At 41.1% G+C, this 21518-nt stretch overlaps 1 protein-coding gene across 1 annotated transcript in view; it reads right to left on the reverse strand.

Moving 5' to 3' along the window:
• Positions 1 to 21518, reverse strand: part of LOC135225158 (kinetochore protein NDC80 homolog) — a 137259-nt gene that overhangs the window by 3777 nt on the left and 111964 nt on the right. Inside the window, exons 10-11 of the mRNA XM_064264392.1 lie at positions 19552 to 19659; positions 3933 to 4048 (exon numbers count right to left, since the gene is read on the reverse strand). Coding sequence (XP_064120462.1) covers positions 3933 to 4048; positions 19552 to 19659 — 224 coding nt within the window. The remainder of the gene's footprint in view (positions 1 to 3932; positions 4049 to 19551; positions 19660 to 21518) is intronic.

Here is a 21518-nt window from a genome sequence, read left to right on the forward strand (position 1 = left end):
TCCAACTACAAAAGCACAACCACCTTCAAGCACCAGCACAACAACCTTCAAACATACAACTCAAATAACAATTCCAGAAAAACAACAAAACTGACCTTCAATACTATCTTCTAAAGACTGTTGCTGACCATGACTGACCATCACATACTCTCATCATAGACTGCCTACCGCCCATCCCGGCGACCAAAATCCCTGCACAGACCCAACCACCACCAAAAGCAGTCCATACACTAACTATCCACCCACCAATTACGCTCTCTCTCTCTCTCTTTCATGCAACCTCCAAAGACGTTGTCAAATGTAACTACCATTATCACTCCTCCATATTGTTTTGGTGTAGGTAACATACCCCGCCCACTTTCAGGGAAGAAAAGGTACAACATGGCTCGGGAGCCCAAGTCTTTCATGCTCTAGTTCATGAAAGGGAAGGAGGGAGGGCTCCAATCATGTAATTACTTGGTAAGTATATAATTTTATTTTATCATAAAAATGTCTTATTTATATAAGTAACTTACCAAGTACAGTGGAACCTCGGTTTTCGTACATAATCCGTTCCAGAACCTCCCACAAAATCCGAAACAATAATTACCATAAGGAATAATATAAATACAATTAATGTGTTTAAGAGACCCAAAAATATTGACAAAAAATACATTTTACAGGGAATAAAGTTTTACATACAGAAAACAATGAGAAATATATATAAATGACTAATGAAATGAATAAATGAACATTTAACATCACTCTTACCTTTATGGAAAACACTTGTTAGCGTCTGGAAGACAGAGAGGAGGGGAGAGGGAGGAGGAGAGGTTATTGTTTGGAAGGGGAATCTCCCTCCAGGACTTCGGGTATTAACCCTCTTACGCCGCAGCGGTAAATAAAAAATTGTCTCCCGTGTGCTGGAGGGGTTTCGGAGTGAGCGCGGAAGCGGAAAAAATATTTTTTTCAAAAAATCACAGCGCGCTTAGTTTTCAAGATTAAGAGTTCATTTTTGGCTCCTTTTTTTGTCATTGCCTGAAGTTTAGTATGCAACCATCAGAAATGAAAAAAATTATCATTAGCATATATAAATAATGCGATATATGATAGCGCAAAAACGAAATTTCATATATAATTGTATTCAAATCGCGCTTTGCGCAAAATGGTTAAAGGTAACAAGTTACTTTTTTTCGTTGTAATGTACACTAAATTGCGATCATTTTGGTATATAACACATTGTAAAACGATAAAAGCAACACAGAGAAAATATTATCACAAAATAATGCATGAATTCGTAACGCGCGGACGTTAACAAATATTTTTTTCAAAAATTCACCATATATCTAAATATTGTCCTAGAGACTTCCAATTTCTTTCAAAATGAAGACAAATGATTGAATATTACTATACTGTAATAGTATTAGCTTACAATTGCAGTTTTCGACCATATCTGACAAGTTAAAGTTGACCGAATGTCGAATTTTTTTATATATATATTTTTTATATGCAATTATTTCGGAAATAAGAAAAGCTACAATCTTCAAATATTTTTAGTTTTATTCTACATGAAATTGCGCACATTTTCATATATAAAACTCTATGAAATGCCTAATATGAAACGGAGCAAATATTCCGAGAATGGGACGTACGTATTTGGGAGATTTGTGGCGGAGAATCCACGTGCGGAGGGAAGGAAAGATTTTTTTTTAAATTCACCATAAATCTAAATATTTTGCTAGAGACTTCGAATTTGTTTCAAGATGAAGACAAATGACTGAATATTACTAGACTGTAAGAGTTTTAGCTTACAATTGCATTTTTTGACCATTTCGGTAGAGTCAAAGTTGACCGAACGTGGTTTTTTTTTCTATTTATCGTGATTTATACGCAAATATTTCAAAAATGAGAAAAGCTACAACCTTCAATTATTTTTTGTTGTATTCTACATGAAATTGCGCACATTTTCATATATAAAACTTTATGTAACGGCTAATTTAAAATGGTGCAAACATTACCACTATCGTACGTATGATTTTTTCGGAAGTTACCGCGCGGACGTAAAGAAAATGTTATTTTTTTCATAAATTCACCATAAATCGAAATATTGTGCTAGAGACTTCCAATTTGTTGCAAAATGAAGGTAAATGCTTGAATATTACTAGAATATAAGCGTTTTAGCTTACAATTGCGTTTTTCAACCATTTCGGTAGAGTCAAAGTTGACCGAAGGTTGAAATTTTGGCAATTATCGTTATTTATATGAAAATATCTCAAAACTGATAAAAGCTACGATCATGAGTATTTTATTGTTGTATTCTACATAAACATGCGCACATTTTCATATATAATACTCCATGTAACGGCTAATTTACAATGGTAAAAAAATTATGTCAAAGTGACGAAATAATTTCCGAGATGTGTCACAGATACTTTTTAGTGCGGCAAGAAAGAAATTCGCGCTTGCGCGCCTGCGTAACGATTGTAAACAAAACAACACCTTGATCCGTGAACTCCCAGCATCCTCCAAGGCGCGTGATTCAAAAGTTTTAGGCTGGTAGGCCTATAAGTATTTTTCCGCGAATTTAAAAAAAAACTTTTGTAAGTAGACGTAAAATACGTCCAGTCGGCACACGGGAGACAAAAAATGTCGACGTAAAATACGTCCTGTCGGCGTAAGAGGGTTAAGGATCTATCTGGGGTTACTTCTCTTCATTTTTTACCTGCACTATCTGAGGTCACTGCCCCACTTCATTTTTTACTGGCACTAGGACCAGTTTGAGTTACTGGACCCATATTGCACAACAAAACTGTCCAGACATTTGTTTCTAGCATTTCTTTAAAATTTGCCTATAGTTAAACATGGCTTGTCATCAAACATGTTGGAGACACGGATTACAACTTCTCTGTTGGGATGATAATTCTCCACAAATTTTTTTTACATAATTCCACTTGCAAACATGTCCTTAGTCCCTGAAGTAGCCACATTATGTATGAACATTTGTTTTCTGAATTTGTCAAACCAGCCTCTGCTGGCCTGAAATTCACTAGCAGTACTTGTTGTAGGCATTTTCTCAATGAGATCACAATGCAACTTCCTCCAACACTGCTATAAGTCAGTTACCTACACCAAAACAATAGAGCGCTACCACAAATTTTTAAACTTATGCTGCCGTGAAAGTCTGGATAGCAATATCAAAATTAGAAACTGCAACAACTTAATTCACTTAAATTAATGTGTGAATGAATGATACAGCTCAATGCACAGGAAGCATCAGTCCTAAAAAGCACAGAAGCACAACTGACTTCACAAAAGTCAGAGTAATGAGAAATCACCTTGAAACAAAGTGGAGTGTCAGTATTAATTGCGGCTAGATTAAGGGTATTTACAATCAATATTGTTTGTTCTTATGAGCCTAATCAAGCACAACAAAACTCATTGATAACAAAAAGTGCAACTGATTGTGGAAAAAAAAAAAAAAAAACCTGGAAGTGTTGAGTGCAACTGTCTGTTCAACAGGGCCTGAGGTTAAGATACAGTTTGACAAGTGAGTGAGTTTATCTGCCATACCAGGGTATGTTATGCTCTTCATTTACAATTTTAAAAAGTTCTTCTGCAATAGACCTTTATCATAACTGAGTATTTAAGCCTCACAATTGATTTTTATCTTAACCAAGTATTTCGGCCTCACTATAAGTAATAAAAGGTCAATGAACAACACAACTCACCTGTACCATCTTGCTTCAAATGCAAATACTCTGTGATTAAGAAATTTGAAGTTGATAACCAGAATGTGGTTTTAAAATCTCACAAGAAATAACTCTTTCAGAAGTGTCAAAAATACACATAGACATTTCACACAATATGCCTAGCATATAAGAACACCAATGCCTTTACCCTTATGCAACAGCAATGAGCCAAAGAATTACTGTACCCTTTAATAAAAAACTTACTCTTCCTTAGCCTGGTCTACACAATACTGCTTTTGATACAATGATGATTTCTGGCCTTTCCGAGCTTCAATTATCTGTTGGTGAAGACGTTCATTTTCCTGCTGCATTTCTTTTTCCTGAAAAAAAGGCATACTACTTACTTACAGCAATTAATTAGAAGATAGTTGTCAAAAATTAAATAAAAATTAAATTAAAGGACCCTGTCTCAGAGTAAGAGTGATATCAAAGAGGGAGACTTACCAGGCATACAAAACTGCTTTGGCACTTCAGATCATTTCTGCTAACATCAATTTACAAAAACTGATGATAGGAGAAACTAAAAACATGAGATGTATAGCCTACCTCAAAATGTAGATATAAACTACCTACCTACACTTGTCTTAAGCAAAATAATATACCATGGATGTTCGCTCAGAACCAACAAACTATAATTAGCTCTGGTTTGACACCCATGACCAATCACAGTTTTGACAGTTTCCTGGATTATCTTCAATCTCATACCTTTTACCTCTCATCATAGACATGGTCCTCATCAACATTTCATATCTAAAACATTTTACTACTCACTGAGCTTGAATCTACATGAATCCAAGTATAATTAATTTTTACTAAAAAATTTATTATTGCATATATATAATAAATACATTTATTTAAATACACATTTATTAATGACTGTATATCTGGTCAAAAGTAGTGGACCGAGAATCGAATAATTAGTTACCATATGTACGGAGTAGCCGAGGGATGGGTTACGTACCAACTGGTGAAGTAACTAATGTTACTGTATCACCATGATATTTATACCTGTATTCAATCATAACAAATAAGCTTTTTCTCTTATTCCACCAATTTTATTTTCTAAAATTTCTGGGTTTATGATGAAGAAATGGAAAACATGGAGATCCTACCATTGTTAAATCAGAAAAATGACAAATTTTTAACCAATTTGTATTTTTCATAACTTACAAACTTGAGGTCTTAACATTAGGATAAATGCTCAGTGCCAGCTGGAAACCAGTAAAGTTTAAAATAATTGTGTACGCAAGGGACTATTAGCATCTGTGCTTGGTCACGAGACATGAGGAGCCCCCCCACATACCCCACTTTAAATCGTGACCCCGTTAGTTATTCTTCCAACCCAGGTTAGTTGATAGAGGGGTGGTTAGAGGTGGGCCTTTGTATGTTAAGACCTCAGGTTTGTAAGTTATGAAAAATACAAATTGGTTTAAAAATTGGTCATTTGTTCATATACAAAACAAACCTTCAGTCTTAACATTAGAATAGAATTACTCTTGGTGGGAGGTAAGTACTATTAACCAACTGGGAGTTTGCACCTTTGATCAGTTTTCTGAATACCAGAATTCTACGAAACAACTGACCAGTATTTCAGAATCTAAGACATATGAATATCATAGAGTCAGACTTCTGGGTTCTACACAATGTCATAGTTCATTGCGTCTGAGGAAGATAAGAAGATCTGTTCTTCTAACAAATCAATTCATCCCCTCATGTAGGTTTGCTATAATTCCTCTCCCCCTTGCTAAAGAGAGGAATGACCTGCTACTGATAGGTATCTTACTGATACTAACCCTAACAGTATGGCTACTTCACTCACCTGTAACTTGTCCGTTCTAGCTTATAATGGTACTCACTTCTTGCTGCCCGAAGTAAAGAAGGAGAGAGAAATTAAAAAGGAAAGAGGCCAGTTAACTCCTCCATTTCACATTCATACCATCATCTTAGACAAGATACCAACTGACCCGCCAGGGGTACTGGATGAGTTACACCATTTGTTGAGCAGCCACTAAAGGACCCAAGGAAATTGTCCAAGGACCTCTGGTCAACCTTATTTATATACAGGAAATTGAAAGTGGTTTGTCATAACAATGAACCCACTCTTAAATTTCAACGAACAGACACACACCTTCTTAACATGGCTCAATTTTGAGCTTCGATACAGTCAGACCAACCGTCACGATCATTTAAACAGATATGCTCTTAATTGCCAGAAGGCCCATATTCCTCTGATGACCTCTCCTGTATAACCTCATTGGTACAACTTGACAACAAGGAGTAGGCTTGACCGGTCGCCTGTTTGGCCTGTTCCTTTACGTCTACCACCTTTATGTTCTAGGTGACGTAGTTCTTTCTATAACCACAGAGTACTTTGACAAGTCAAAGCTGGCCCTCCTGAAGGTCTCTCACACATACTCACACCGTACTGAGCATGACTAAGAAATGTATCTGTCATCGTGACCTGTGCTGCATTGACTCATTATCCTGGATTCCAGGACAAATTGGAACTGATGTTCCTAACTACTCCTGAGTCTACGTCAAAAAACTGGTTATTGAGTACTCCCACTCTACCAAGGTCAGAGGAAGACCACCATCCAGGGTCAGTTTCCTGTAACGTGACTGATGTAAGTGCCGGGTGGTAATCCATCCAAGTCTACTCTGATACAGAGTATGTTTTCACTTATCAGATTGGAGTTCTTATGTGCCCCAGCCAGTTCACTGCTCCTAATTCATCTGAAGATTACTCAGTGTGAAGTGATATTCACATGGCCAATCACCAGTCCAGTGTACATTACCATACATGTAATTACAGAGAGACTTCCCTCTGTTCTGACAACCTCTCCACCAGATCAGTGTCTACTGACCAAATGCCTTTAATGGACAGAAGCCTCCTCTATACAGGCAGTCACAGCTAAAGAGTCATTCTGTATATGTGAGCTAAAGACCTTTGGAGTCATGTTACATCCGAGGTGACACTCAACACCCAAAGTCTTAAAACTATTAGTTTGAAAAGGGATACTGGGCAACCTCCAGACCTTGAGATATTAATTCTACCTATCGGTGATGCCTCTTCCCCACACAAACCTGGTAGCGATGATTGTGCTACGATAAACTTTATCAGTCATTCATCTTGGGTCCTCCTTAATTACTGAACCCATTCTTCCATTCGGGACATGGAGGAACAGGTAGAACCTAGAGTTTGCGTAACCTCCAGGTTGTTCCCAGTATCCCAAATGGAATCCTCAGGCTCCTCGAAGGATGAAACCCCTGAGACAGCTCTTACATGGTTTTTCCATTATACGAGTTCCTCTCTGGACGAGTGGTTTGTGCACTCATCTGCCAAACCGGTGGTCCGAGGTCCAACTCCCAGCTCGGCCAACGCGGAATAAGAGAAACTTATTTCTGGTGATAGAAATTAATTTATCGATATAGTGCGGTTCGGATCCCACAATAAGCTGCAGGTCACGTTGCTAGGTGACCAATTGGTTCCTAGTCACATAAAAAATATCCAATCCTTCAGGCCAGCCCTAGGAGAGCTATTAATCAGCTCAGTGTTTTTGTAAAACTAAGATACACTTAACTTTTCCAATTATATGGACGATATCATAGGAAAACCCAGGAGAATGTCCTATGATATTATATTCTATTCAGACATGTCCTAATTATCCTCCTGTCCAAGGAATTAATCTGTTAACAGGACATGGCTCATTTTTTCACAAGAAATGTTACTTCCCAACCATGAAACACCCTATGCGGTGATCTGTTACAATATACAGGCAAATGTTCAATATGCTACCTTCCAAAGGGAAATCCTATATTGCCAGAACCACCATGGTGCTATTCTCGAGTAACCTAGCCCAGAATTGTACCCAACGTCACTTCACCCCACCTCACCCTTGAAGAATGGGAAACTCACCACCTTCCCCTTCCATATATGATGAGGTTCTAATGCCTTGCTTCAGCCAACTGAAGCTCGAACCCTCTGATAGGTTCATGACTTCAATATAGACACTAGAGCCGGATGAAAGAGACCCATTTGCAGATTTTAGGTTAATCTAGCCAACAACCACTTGGACTAGTCTAAGTAGGTATAGTCAATTAAGAATTGACTAACTTATTTTAAGTTGGCAAGACCAGGTTGACCCTGGCTTGGTTAGGTTAGGCTATGTTAACTCTTCCAATTAGGCTAGGCTAACTCCTTAGGGTAGGTTAAGTCCATCAGAGATGTACTCTTAACTAGGCTAGGCTAGTATAGACTAGCTTAAACTAGAAACTAAATGACATAGGTTAGGGTAAAGTCGTTCAAGAAAGTTTGGGCTATGCATGCTAGGCTACAACCACAACCTTCTAGGCTGAGGTGGTAAAAGTGTTTCGAATGGGTAGCCTAGACACTAGTCTATGCTCGGCTATACTTATAACGTTACTAATTCGCCCAAACTAAGATAGTAAAGGCATGTTCAAGCAGCCAGACCATGCTAAGTCATCAACCCACTGTTAGGCTAAGTTGACATGTACGACATGTATGTCGGAACCATCTAACCTATGAGTTAGGCTAAGCTAACTAAGAATTGTACCACTCAGACTAATCTAAGATAGTAAATGCAGGTTCGAAAACTAAACCGCAACCATTAGCTAGTTCAAGCCAGCACATGCATACCCAAACCAGTTAGTTCGGACAGTCTAAGCTAAGAACTACTACTCAGATTAACTAAGACAGTAGCAGTAAACTCGGACTGGCTGGAATAGGCTACGAATTTAACCACTTGTTAGGCTAAAAAGTATGACTCAATTTGCCTGGCTATAGCATCTTTGGCTACCTTTGGCTACCTTAAGTGGCGAAAGAAAGAAGTTCACCTCCTCCTTTCGACTCAAGTTTCCATATGGTTTCATTAAGAAGAATGGTTCTACAGTACTTTACTTCTAAGGAACCAAGCTTTCGATTAATTTTAACTACTTGTGTAAGAGTCGAAGCGTTCGGTCAATATTCTTATAGGAACAAACCATATTATACCAATAAGTATATAAAACCTGGGAGTACTTCTTACCTGTAAACAAGGTTGGCAAAAACCAATGGTTTTTTTTTTTTAAAACCAAGGTTTAAACCATGGTTTTTGGGTTTAAACCATGAAATATATTTTATTATGGTTTTTTCATTTTTTGGTGCTACTAGATATGGTTTTTATATGGGTTTATTTCATTTGTGTGCTACCCAGTATAAAACAACTAAAGCAATTTTAATGATAATCACACAATTCTGTGGCCCTATATGTATTTGACCTAGGTACTTGAACTAGATGTGAATAACTGATTTTTTTCTTCATATATACCTGTGCTAACATTTGTAGTTAACACCAAATGGTGCTTATTTTTGAAAATTTTTCTTTTATTTGAATGTCTATTTCAATTTGAAATGAATAATTTCTCTCTCTCTGAAGCTATGATTAACATGATTGTTTCTTTTTATATAACCAACCCCCCTTTTTTATTAAAGATATAAAATAATTTACAAATTTCTTTTAACCTAATTACCTGAGGTTTACCAATTGTATGAATATGTTCAGTTCCATCAAATATTATATTATGGCACGGTAACATATATATACTGTAAGATAGTTACAATTCAGAATGTTTTAGTAGGCTAAACAAGTAAACATTAACATTGCCAATTTTATTTGAAAATCCAAGTAACTGATAAAAACACCAAAAATTGCCAAAAATAAATATTACCTAAAATAAAAGTTATAAAGGGAACATGAAGACCAAAAAAATAAAAAAAACAAAAAAACCATAAAACCAAAAAAACCATAAAACAAAAAAAACCATGGTTTTTTATCAACTGGTTTAAACCATGGTTTAAACTGCCAACCCTGCCTGTAAAGTTTTGAAGTTTTGTGGGGTCAACCTAAAGTATGCTAATTCCCACCATTCAGGCTGTATACGATTAACTAAGAGGAATCCATAGCCTTCCAGCAATCCGTGCATTTACATGTTGTAAAACGGACTCCACGTGACTTGAACAAGGTAATTCATACACCTTCATATCCTTTTTCAATCCAAACACCATGTCAATCCCTGGGGGAAGCATACTGGCAGGTGTCTCCGTGCTCCCCGAAAGGTTATTGAATTGACAAATCAAATCAATCACCTCTGCATACGAAGCCAGAAACTCTTGGTTTTCGCCTTCCTCCGGTTCTAACATACTGTGTTCAGCCCAAGGAGACGTTAACTCACTCCTATCCTCTGAAAAACGTCCGGGTGCGTCATGGCCGTCCGACCATAAGGCTGCAGCATCTTTGATCTTTAATGGCCACTGATGGCTCGATCTCGAATAGTCAGTAGGATTTGAGAACGTATCTATTTGCAATCCTATACACAAATATGAGAGCAATTTTATCATATTGCATTACTCTGACATCTAGAGTCCATGGAAAAAGTTTGTAAAAGCAACGGCGTATGTATCAAGTTCACCAACGGCATTGTAGTCTCTCTTAGACTCTTTGTAGTCTCCACTGGCAACTCTGCGTCGGTTGCTAGCCCAGCGACCGTCGACGCTTTCGCTCGTTCGGATTCTTGTAAACGGCTTCGTCCGCTTGCTTTGAGCTTACTAGCCACTGACTTCTTGACTCTCTTGCTGATTGGGATGTGACAGCCCTGGCTCGAAGATGAAGAAGAATTTACTCTTCTCCTCGTGTCCCGAGGATCAGTCACGAAATCCCGTATCCTCCAGCGCTTGACTGGTACACGCAGTGACGTCATCGAACATAGCGATGACACCAGCTATAGGAAGAAGACGAAGACAACGACGAATCACGCCTTTTCTTTTTGTCTTACCAATTTTCACCTCTAGATCTTGTAATTTCTTCATTACTGTGTGTACCAATGAGTCAGAAAGCGTATTTGGTTCCGGAGGCAGCAAAGTAGATCGAGAAGCAGTAGGCTGTGACGTCATGGATCTACGGCCATTACAGCTCTACAGCCAACATGGCTATTACAGCCTAGTCCACCACTGGACTGCTGACAACCTAAATGGCAACCGTCTAAAGTTGACTGCTAAAGTACTGCTTAAGCTTTCTTATTCCAAACATAACTGGAGCACACAACGGCACAGCCGCTTATCCCACGAGAAAAATACCAAATTTGTAACTAATTTGTATTTTTCATAACTAACAAACCTGAGGTCTTAACATTAGGATTTACTAGCGCCAAGCTGGAAACCGGTAGAATTAAAATTACACTTGTGAGATCCAGGGACTAATGGCATCTATACCAGGTCACGGGCATGTATACCCAGAATGCCCACGGCTACCTGTGACCCATCAGTTATATTTCTAACCCAGTTTAGACTGCTAGAGGGGTGGTTCGAGGTGGGCCTTTAACTGTTAAGACCTCAGGTTTGTTAGTTATGAAAAATACAAATTAGTTACAAATTTGGTATTTGTTCATACACGAAACAAACCTTCGGTCTTAACATTAGGATAGACTTACTATTGGAGGGAGGTAAGTCTCTACAACTGACTGGGAGTTTGCCACCTTATCCATTTCCGAATATATAGGGAAATTCTAAGAGAATGGACAATGAACCTAGGACCAAAGATATAAGCGGATCTATTGGTTTTCTCCCACTGGGTGTAGATACCATTCTACTGTTTACTCTTGTCCCTTGCAACTGGATCCACCTTCACCCCTCTTTTCCCTATTATCCAGAGGGGTGTGTTGCTACTGAAAAGTATATCATCAGCTAAGATAGCTTCACAGTATGGCTGACATCTCCACCTGCATCTAGTCCGTTCCAGCACATGACGGTACTCTCCTTCACATTGCCCGTAGTTAAAGGAGTAGGAAGAAAGTAGTAAAGAAAAAAGACCAGTCATCCCATTCATTCTACTTTCATACCTTCATCTTAGACTAGACGCAAACTGACCGCCAGGGTCACTGGATGAACTATATCACTTGTTGGGCCGCCACCACTGGACCCAAGGAAAAGGTGTCCAAGGATCTATGGGCACATCTTTCAAATAAAATGAAGTGAAAGTTGTTTGGCGCTTCCACACACAGCTTTCAGAATTTTATCCACAGACATGTTCTTCTTAAATGCCAGGGAAGCACTCACACCCCTGATGTCATGAGCTCTAGCTCCCACCTGGCTATCTGACCCTCTGTCTTCTGCCGTATAAGCATCTCTGATCGTCTCCCTTAGCCAAAATGATATTGTATTCTTGGACACTTCCTTCTTGTTCCGTCCTGTACTTACGAACAACTCTGCACCCCGGCCTGAGGTGCCTTGTTCTCTTTAAGTACTCCTTAGTGCCCTGACGGGGGCACAGGAGCATTTCAGCTTTGGTCGTTGTCTACAAAGTCTGCCAAGGAAGGTATGGTAAAGGAGTCGAATCTGCCGTCTACTATTGTTGGATTTTGGGTCTTGGCCACGAATTCTGGGACAAACTCACATACCATTGATCTCCAACCTCCTCGAGTGCTTTATGAGATATGAGAGGCCATGTAGCTCCCCCACCCTTTTTTTTGTTGAAGCCAGGGCCAATAAGAAGACTGTCTTCAGGGTCAGGCTCCTATCCGTGGACTGCCTTAGTGGTTCGTAGGGGGGTTTTGTCAGACTACTCAGTACCTTGGTCAGATCCCAATCTGGGGCTTTTAGCTCCTTGGTGGGCATGACTGTTCAAAGCTCCTCATCAGCATGGCCAACAACTCCCATGAAGACGATATGTCCACTCCTTTCATTCGTAAGACTGAGGCTAGAGCCGCCCTTACCCCACCCCTTCACTGCAGATACAGACATATGTTTTTCTGTTCTGAGATATATCAGAAAGTCCGCTAACTGCTGAATAGTGGTACCGAGTGGAGACACGTTCCCTCTACGACACCAATCACAGTATGCTGACCACTTTCTTCCTTGGTATACTGTCGCAGATGATTTTCTGATATTACCTGCCATCTGAGTTGCTGCTTTCTGCGAAAACCCTCGCTCTCGGAGGAGATACTTGACAGTCTCCACCCGGTGAAGCGATAGGGACTTCACCGACTGGTGGTACCTTTCCTCAACCGTTTGAGGCTGACACAGAAGGTTGCTCCATGGAGGTAACTCTCTTGGCACATCTACTAGGAGTTCCAGTAGGTCTGGAAACCACTCTGCTTTCGGCCATAACGGGGCTACCAGGGTCATCTTGAGGTTCTGAGACCGAATTACCCTGTTCAGAACCTGACGGATTAGACAAAATGGAGGAAAATGCGTACACGTCCAGATTGTCCCAGGGGTGTTGTAGCGCATCTTCTGCTACTGCTCTGCGTCCGGGACTACTGAACAATACACTTCCAACTTTTAGTTGTACCTGGTTGCGAATAGGTCTATGATCGGTCCTTCCCACAACATGAGCATCCTGTCCACTACCTGTTGGTGTAGGGACCACTCCGTTCCCAGAATCTGATCCCTGCGGCTCAACTTGTCGGCTACTATGTTTCGTTTTTCCCGGAATATACCTGGCCTTGATGTCTACCAGGTTCTCTATAGCCCACTGGTGAAGTTGAACTGTCATCACATGTAACTGCCGAGAAACTAGGCCTCCTTGCTTGTTTATATAAGCTACTACTGTGGTGTTTGTCTGACATCAATACTACTGAGTGTCCCTTTACTCTCTCCCTGAATTCTTGTAGAGCCAGAAAAGCTGCTTTCAACTCCAGCACGTTTATATGGAGTTCTCTGTCCCTGCAACTCCATTTTGCTGACACCATCAACTCCTCCATATGGGCTCCCCAGCCTTCTAGTGACGCATCCGAGAACAGCAAGAGGTCTGGGGAGGATTGTTGAAGGGGGACACCCACTGTCAGATTGTCGTCGTTCACCCACCACAGCAAGTCTTTCCTCACTTCTGCCGACAAGGAATTTGCTCGTACGGGTGATCTACTGTTGGTGACCAAAACTCCTTCATCCTTCCTTGTAGGGACCGAAGGTGTAGCCTTCCTTGTGGTACTAGCTTCTCCAGGGAGGTTAGGATTCCCAGCACCACCTGCCACTGTCTTGCTGCTGTGTCTGCTTTCCCAGAAAGGCATCCACCACTTGTTTGCATTTCTCTACTCTTTGGTCTGTCGGGAATACTTTGGGCTTGTGTTATGTGTCTATCCACCATTACCCAGATCTTCCAAACGTTGACTGGATCAAAACTGCGACTTCTGCTGAGTTCCCCCACCAACAATTACCTAGGCTGTGACCAAAGCTGCAGGGAGGGGCCCCCGCCCTGTCCCTGGAGTAATTTTCTCCCTGGACTTTGCTATCACCGCCGCCAATCGTCCAGATATCTTATTAGCCTGATCCCCTGAGCATGCGCCCACGCTGACACGAGGGTGAACACTCTTGTAAAAACTTGAGGAGACGTTGTCAATCCGAAGCACAGGACTTTGAATTTGAAAGCTTTCCCTGCAAGACTGAAGCGGAGAAATTTCCTTGAAGACTGATGGACTGGTATCTGAAAGTATGCGTCCTTTAGATCGACTGTCAGCATAAAGTCTCTGATTCTGACTGCTTGTAGAACCGTTTTCGGAGTTTCCATCTTGAAACTGGTTTTCCTTATAAACAGATTCAGCGTTGACAGGTCTATTACTGTCCTCCACTCCCCGTTGGCTTTGGGTACCAGGAAAATCCTGCTGTAGAAGCCTTTTGTCGGACTGCATACTTGTTGCACAGCTCCTTTTTCCATCATCTTCTTCACTTCGTCCTGCAGAATAGTGGCCTTCTGAGATTTGTGGGCATAAGTGACGTCGGGGTAATGGTTGATCTGTCAGGGGCGGGGTTACCTCGAACGGAATCAAATACCCGATCCTGAGAACATCCACCACCCACTGCTCTGCCCCTAGTTCCTGCCACACCTTCCAGTGATTTGCCAGGCAACCCCCCACTGGTGTGGCCGAGTGATGGGAGGCGCCCATCCTATCTTCTTGAGCCTCTCCCTCTTCCCCTATTGCCCCTTCCTCTGTTTGTTCTATTGTGAAAGGGCCGATGAGTTATCCTCTTTGGGGAAGAGGGTCTTGTGACTCTATTAGGGATGCTATGTCTCACTGTCTTCTTTTGAGACATCTGCTGTTGTCTTCCCTCCAAAGGAGTAGTTTGACTGTTAGAAGTTTTCCTAACTGCCTGTTGCACCAACCTATCGTTAGTGTCCATCCTTCTTCTATCTATCGCCTCTTCTAGTATGACCTCTGGCAACAGCAGTTGCGATTCCAAGATATCCCCATTCCTCATTGCTAACAGGGAATCCAAATCCACATTGCGGCTTAGTCTAGCCAATGCTGCATCTCTCCTCATTCTGCGAGGATATTGGCCAACTTACGTTTGTCAGGTACGCAATCGCCTGGGAACCTGACTGTAGTAATCTAATGAACAATGGTTCATCCACTACTTTCCTTGTTGCTTCCGAGGATGCGATTTTCGCCACTGCTGTTGACCAAAGGTCTAATACCAAGGTAAGCAGCCTGAAAGACAGAAGAAGCTGTTGCTTCTAACGTAGCAGGCCTCTTGGTACGTCATCGAAGGGCACTCCATTTTAACCTGATCCAAGGTTTAATCCAGGCCTTAACCTTACCAACATTAGGGTTCATTTGTCTAGACAGCAAAGGGACCTTTGGTGTCGTATAATATTTCCTTTGCTTTATCATTGGAGGGGGAATAAATTTAAATGATCTATTAGATCTTAAGGAATTATCCCTCCCTGCAATCTTTGCGTTTACGTGTTGCAAGACCGATTCCGCATGACTCGAACAAGGCAATTCATACGCACCCACCTTGGTATCCCTCTTTATTTAGTCCAAACCGGCCATGTCAATTCCAGGAGGAAGCATACTGGCCGGTGTTTCTGTCTTCTCCGAAAGGCTATTGAATTGACGAATCAAATCAATAACCTCTGCATACAGGCCAGAAAAACTCTTGGTTTTCTCCTTCCTCCGGCTCTAGTGTACCACTCTCCGTCACAAGGGATGTTGTCTCGCCTCTATCTTCTGACAGACGGCCCGGAATTTCACGGGCCGCCCGCCTGCCCCTACGCCGCGTCTCTTTGATCTTTGCTGGCCGCTGTTGGCTCGATCCCGGATAGTCAGCAGGGGGAACGAGAACGCTCACTCTTTCTCTGCTCACGGTATCTAGAGCGAAGAATCTCGTCTAGATCTCCAAGATGAAGGCTCCCTTAAGACAGAGATAAGTTCGTCTCTATTAGCACATTGCATCGTTTTCGAGCGTCGGCGAGCCCTGGCCTCGACCTTCTATCCAGACGGACACTGCCTTCCACGAACGTATCCGCCGAGGTTGCCAACTCTCTATTTTTCGTACTTTTAATAGGAGCCTTATCTTCCTTCGTACGTATTTTGAACGGCCCTTACGGGTGAAACTGGGACCTGCATTCCATCCTCTGCTGCACCTTTCGCCGCCAACGTCGATTTTACCAGAGGTGTCGCAGTTTTTTGCGATCCGCGACTGGCAACTCCGCCTCGGCCGCTAGCTCGCCGGCCGTCACCTCTCTCGCTTGTTCGGATTCTTGCGAACGGCTTCGTCTGCCAACCTTGTGCTTAATACCACTGATTTTCCGACCTTCTTGCTGACTTGGAATGACAGTCTTGGTCCGAAGAAGAGGAAGAATTGATTCTTCTCCTCTTAGCCCGAGGATCCGCCAGGAACTCCCGAATCCTCCTCCAACGCTTGACTGGCGCTCGCCGTGACGTTATCGGACTTAGCGAAGACGCCGAACTAGAGGAAGAAGACGAAGAAGGCGAATCACACTTTTTCTTTTTGTCTCTCTTATTCATTCTCTTCTCTATATCCTGTAATTTCTGCATTACAGTTTGCATTGACGGGTCATAAGGCGTATTAGCGTCTGGGTGCAGCGAAAAGGCCAAGAATCGGTCTGTGACGTCATCACGCCTGCCATATCAGAGTGTGACGTATGTTGTGACGTCATCCCTCTCGTAGGGAGAGACTGAGAGGTTTCTGCTGGCAACCGCACGTTTGCTGCCAACTACCTCCCACGTTCTGCATCGCTGTAAATACTGAGTGGGATGGTGAAGCCGCGGCATTAATTCCCATAAATTGCAAGCCCGGGGGATGAGAACATTCAGCGCTGCCGGACCCTGCTGCTGGAACCGTGACGTCATATAATGCGCAAGCAGACCATCCAAGGTTGGTACGCCTGGTAGGCCTAGCGCTGACCACGTACCATCTAACCTATGCGCTTGAGTAGCAGGAGCCTGGAACAAAGATGGCGTATCTCCCCCCTCTACTTGCTGGGAACAAAAGGAGAGTGCAAATTATTCATAAAATTACCCAAGGCCCCTCCTGACGTTTCCGATACAGAACCGCTAGGAGAAACCGAAGGGGTATGAGACAATTCAAAAGCAGGTGGAGAAACATATGGAGCAGCCTGGTTTATTACCGATACAAAAGAAGCCGGTAAGGTTTGGTCATCCAAAGATGGCGTCACCCCCTTCCTTTTGTATTGGCTTTTCCCATAGAACTTCTTCCACTGTTCCACCGACCAACCGCGACAAACAGAACACGGATTAGTAACCGTACATACGTTTTCCCTGCACCTACTACACGTTGGATGAGGATCCGTCGACACCGAAGTTAGGAACCTAGAACATGGAAAGCCCACTGACTCCTGGGCAATTTTCCTTTGTCCTCCTCGTTACGAAAAGAAAACGGTAGAACGATTCCCGATGTTGAAGGCAAAATTCTCCATCATACCACGTATACACTCTTACCACACACTGATCACACTTGGAGAAAGAAAAGGAATGAAAAATAAAAAATGAAATGGATAAAGAACGGGCAAACTGGAAAAACCGGTCTTTAAACATGAGATAGACAGTAACACGTCTTATCTTAAAGGCGGTAGGAAATAACTGATGGGGTCACAGGTAGCCGTGGGCATTCTGGGTATACATGCCCCGTGACCTGGTATAGATGCCATTAGTCCCTGGATCTCACAAGTGTAATTTTAATTCTACCGGTTTCCAGCTTGGCGCTAGTAAATCCTAATGTTAAGACCGAAGGTTTGTTTCGTGTATGAACAATTCATATTTCTCCATAAGTGTGTGCTCCCGAAATGAAAGCATAATATAATGATGCCACCGAAGACAACGAGAGGTTGGCAGCAGTAGGCTGTGATGTCATGACTACCGCCATTTTGCAAGCAGGTTTGGCTATGATGTCATCACGCTTGATGGAAGCGTGATGCTGTTGATGGTACTTTTGCAGCCAAGATCAAGAGACCCAACCTACTGTGGCATTTCTACTTTACAAGGATGTGACAGTCCTGGCTCGAAGATGAAGAAGAAATTATTCTTCTCCTCTTGGCACGAGGATCAGTACGAAGTCCCTGATTCTAGCCTTCTCCAACTTTTCACAGTCACACTAGACTAAACTTCCATCATTCACTTGTTCAACAATTACAACTACTTCTTGTGCTTTCATATAATAGGGATGTAACAGACCTGGCTCGAAGATGGAGAAGAAACTTCTCCTCTTGGCTTGAGGATCAGCTACGAAGTCCCTATTCTTCCAGGATTGGCAGGAGAACGCACTGGCGCCAAAGCCAGTCACCTAAGCTTGTTGACGCCTATGCGGAAGGATACAGAGGAAAGACTTGTCTCTTTTCCATTATGTGACCGTTATATCTCCTAATGCTTGTAATTTCTCTCAACAACAACGTGCATTAAAAATCTCCAAACCCGAAAGCTTAGTTGTAAATTACTCTTGTACTACCTCGAAGTGAAAATGGAAGCATGTCTCCGAGTAGGCCGCAGCTGTGAAGTGACGTCATGGCCGTCGCCATGTTTATGACGTCACTGAGCATCTCGAATGCGAAGCCAGCACCCTACCAGAAGTGCAAGGCTGTTGTTGTTATTCTCATAGGCATAGCAACCTGACATTAAAGGCTTCCGTGTTGCACTATCTGCTTCTTTAAAGATGGCGACACATCCGACCGCCATTCAGTGCATATCAGGATAAAAGGGACATCCATCACGTGGGACCCTGGATGGCAGCACAACCTTATACATCAAACCAACTGTCCTTCTTGGGTTGGTTCTCCTGATGAGCCTAACGCCAACTGCACACCTGCATCATCTCTACCCACGTATCTGGAACGAAAACAAGATGGCGATGCACACCTCTCCCCGCAGGTAAAGGAACACAATTAATCATAATTACTTCCCAAAGCACATCCTGATACATCCAAGTTTTGGATTTACAGGCAATCCATATGAATATGTGATATTCCAAAGCACAGGCAACGAATTAACTGTACCTTAAGTTTCTGCACCTACGCGTTTATCTGCTTCTTGTGATATCCAGGAAGTCTCGAAGCATGAGAAGGCTTCATGTTCACATGCCCGGGAATTCCAAACAACAAATTCAAAACAACAGGGGGCAAACTAAACCAGCTTTAAAAGGACGGAGGCAAAGCACGTCCTCTCTTAAAGGTGCTAAGAAAATAACTAACGGGGTCACGAGTTAAAGAGGGGTATGTGGGTGGCTCCACATGTCTTGTGACCAAGCACAGATGCCAATAGTCCCTTGCGTACACAATTATTTTAAACTTTACCGGTTTCCAGCTGGCGCTGAGTATTTATCCTAATGTTAAGACCGAGGGTTTGTTTCGTATATGAACAATGAGAGGTTATCTCTTAGGTGACTCACTTCAATACATTTATAAATATTTCTGGCTATTATTGCAAAACAAATATGTGAAATATACCAAAATTCACTGCATACAGCACTTTAATTACCGTTGTGAAATATCTTTAATAAGCATTTTTTAAAACAAACCTCATTCAGAATTTCACTCTTAGTCAGGGTGATGTCTTCTTCTACTCTTCGAAGTTTACTTTCCAATTTCTCAATTTCACCTTTCTTCTCCTTCAAATTCTCTTGAACCTGTCAAAAGAAAGAAAATTTCAACACCATATGAAGCTGTAGATTACCATAATACTGAGCTGACTTTAAAATAGTTAAATGACAGCACAGTCACATTTCTACACAAGCACTGGGCTTTCCAAATATATCTGTACTTGAATCAGAAACAGGTAGTTAGTAGTGCCACAAATACTTTTGATATAAGTGTGTGCGTGTGTGTGTGTGTGCGCGTGTGCATGCCATGTTTCCCTATACAAACTTTAAAACAATAATACACTAACTGAAAAACATTTTTTCCATAACAAGGGTAATCCTTCAAACACTATCATCAATAAGCCATTGACCCACTTACGTCTTACCGCCGATTGGACGTATTAAACGTCAGTCAAAATGTCTTCCCGTAGCCGATTGGACGTATCATACGTCGGCTCAAAAAAGTTTTTTAAAAATTCGCGGAAAAATACTTATAGGCCTACCAGCCGAAAACTTTTGTATCACGCGCCTTGGGGGATGCTGGGAGTTCACGGATCAAGGCGTTGTTTTGTTTACAATCGCTACGCAGGCGCGCAAGCGCGAATTTCTTTCTTATCGCACTAAAAAGTATCAGTGACACATCTCGGAAATTATTTCGTCACTTTGACATAATTATTGCACCATTTTAAATTATCCTTTACATGAAGTATTATATATGAAAATGTGCGCAATTTCATGCACAATACAACTAAAAAATACTCATGATTGTATCTTTTATCAATTTTGAAATATTTCATATAAATAACGATAAGTGCAAAAAATTTCAACCTTCGGTCAACTTTGACTCTACAGAAATGGTCGAGAAACGCAATTGTAAGCTAAAATTCTTATATTATAGTAATATTCAATCATTTGCCTTCATTTTGCAACAAATTGGACGTCTCTAGCACAATATTTCGTTTTATGGTGAATTTATGAAAAAACTTTTTCTTTTTTCCTACGTTCGTGCGATAACTCTTCCGATAAATTTTTTCGTGCGATTGTCCTAATGTTTGCACCCTTTTTCCCTTTTAAAATTGCCGTTACATAAAGTTTTATATATGGAATGTGCGCAATTTCATGCACAATACAACAAAAGACACCCATGGTTGTAGCTTTTATCAGTTTTGAAATATTTTCATATAAATAACGTTAAGTGCAAAAATTTCAACTTTTCGGTCAGCTTTGACTCTACCGAAATGGTCGAAAAACGCAATTGTAAGCTAAAACTCTTATATTCTAGTAATATTCAATCATTTACCTTCATTTTGCAACGACTTGGAAGTCTCTAGCACAATATTTTGATTTATGGTGAATTTATGAAAAAAAAAAAAAATTACGTTCGCGCGGTAACTCTTCCGAAAAAATCAGAATTTTTTTGTGCGATTGTCGAAATGTTTGCACCATTTAAAATTAGCTGTTTCATAAAGTTTTATATATGAAAATGTGCGCAATTTCATGTAGAATACAACTAAAAATGATTGAAGGTTGTAGCTTTTCTCTTTTTCGAAATATTTGCATATAAATCACGATAAATAGAAAAAAAACCACGTTCGGTCTCAAATTTGACTCTACCGAAATAGTTGAAAAACGCAATTGTAAGCTAAAACTCTTACGGCCTAGTAATATTCCGTCATGTTTCTTCATTTTTGAAACAAATTTGAAGTCTCTAAAACAATATTGTGATTTATGGTGAATTGAATGAAAAATATATTTCACCTTCACTCCGCGCGCCGATTCGCGGCCGCAAGTCTCTCGAAATACGTACATGGCATTATCCTAATATTTGCTCCTTTTCATATTAGCCTTTTTATAGAGTTTCATATATCAAAATGTGCGCAAATTCATGAAGAATACAATAAAAAATA

Source organism: Macrobrachium nipponense, chromosome 13, assembly GCF_015104395.2.
Source record: "Macrobrachium nipponense isolate FS-2020 chromosome 13, ASM1510439v2, whole genome shotgun sequence".
Lineage (NCBI taxonomy): Eukaryota > Metazoa > Arthropoda > Malacostraca > Decapoda > Palaemonidae > Macrobrachium > Macrobrachium nipponense.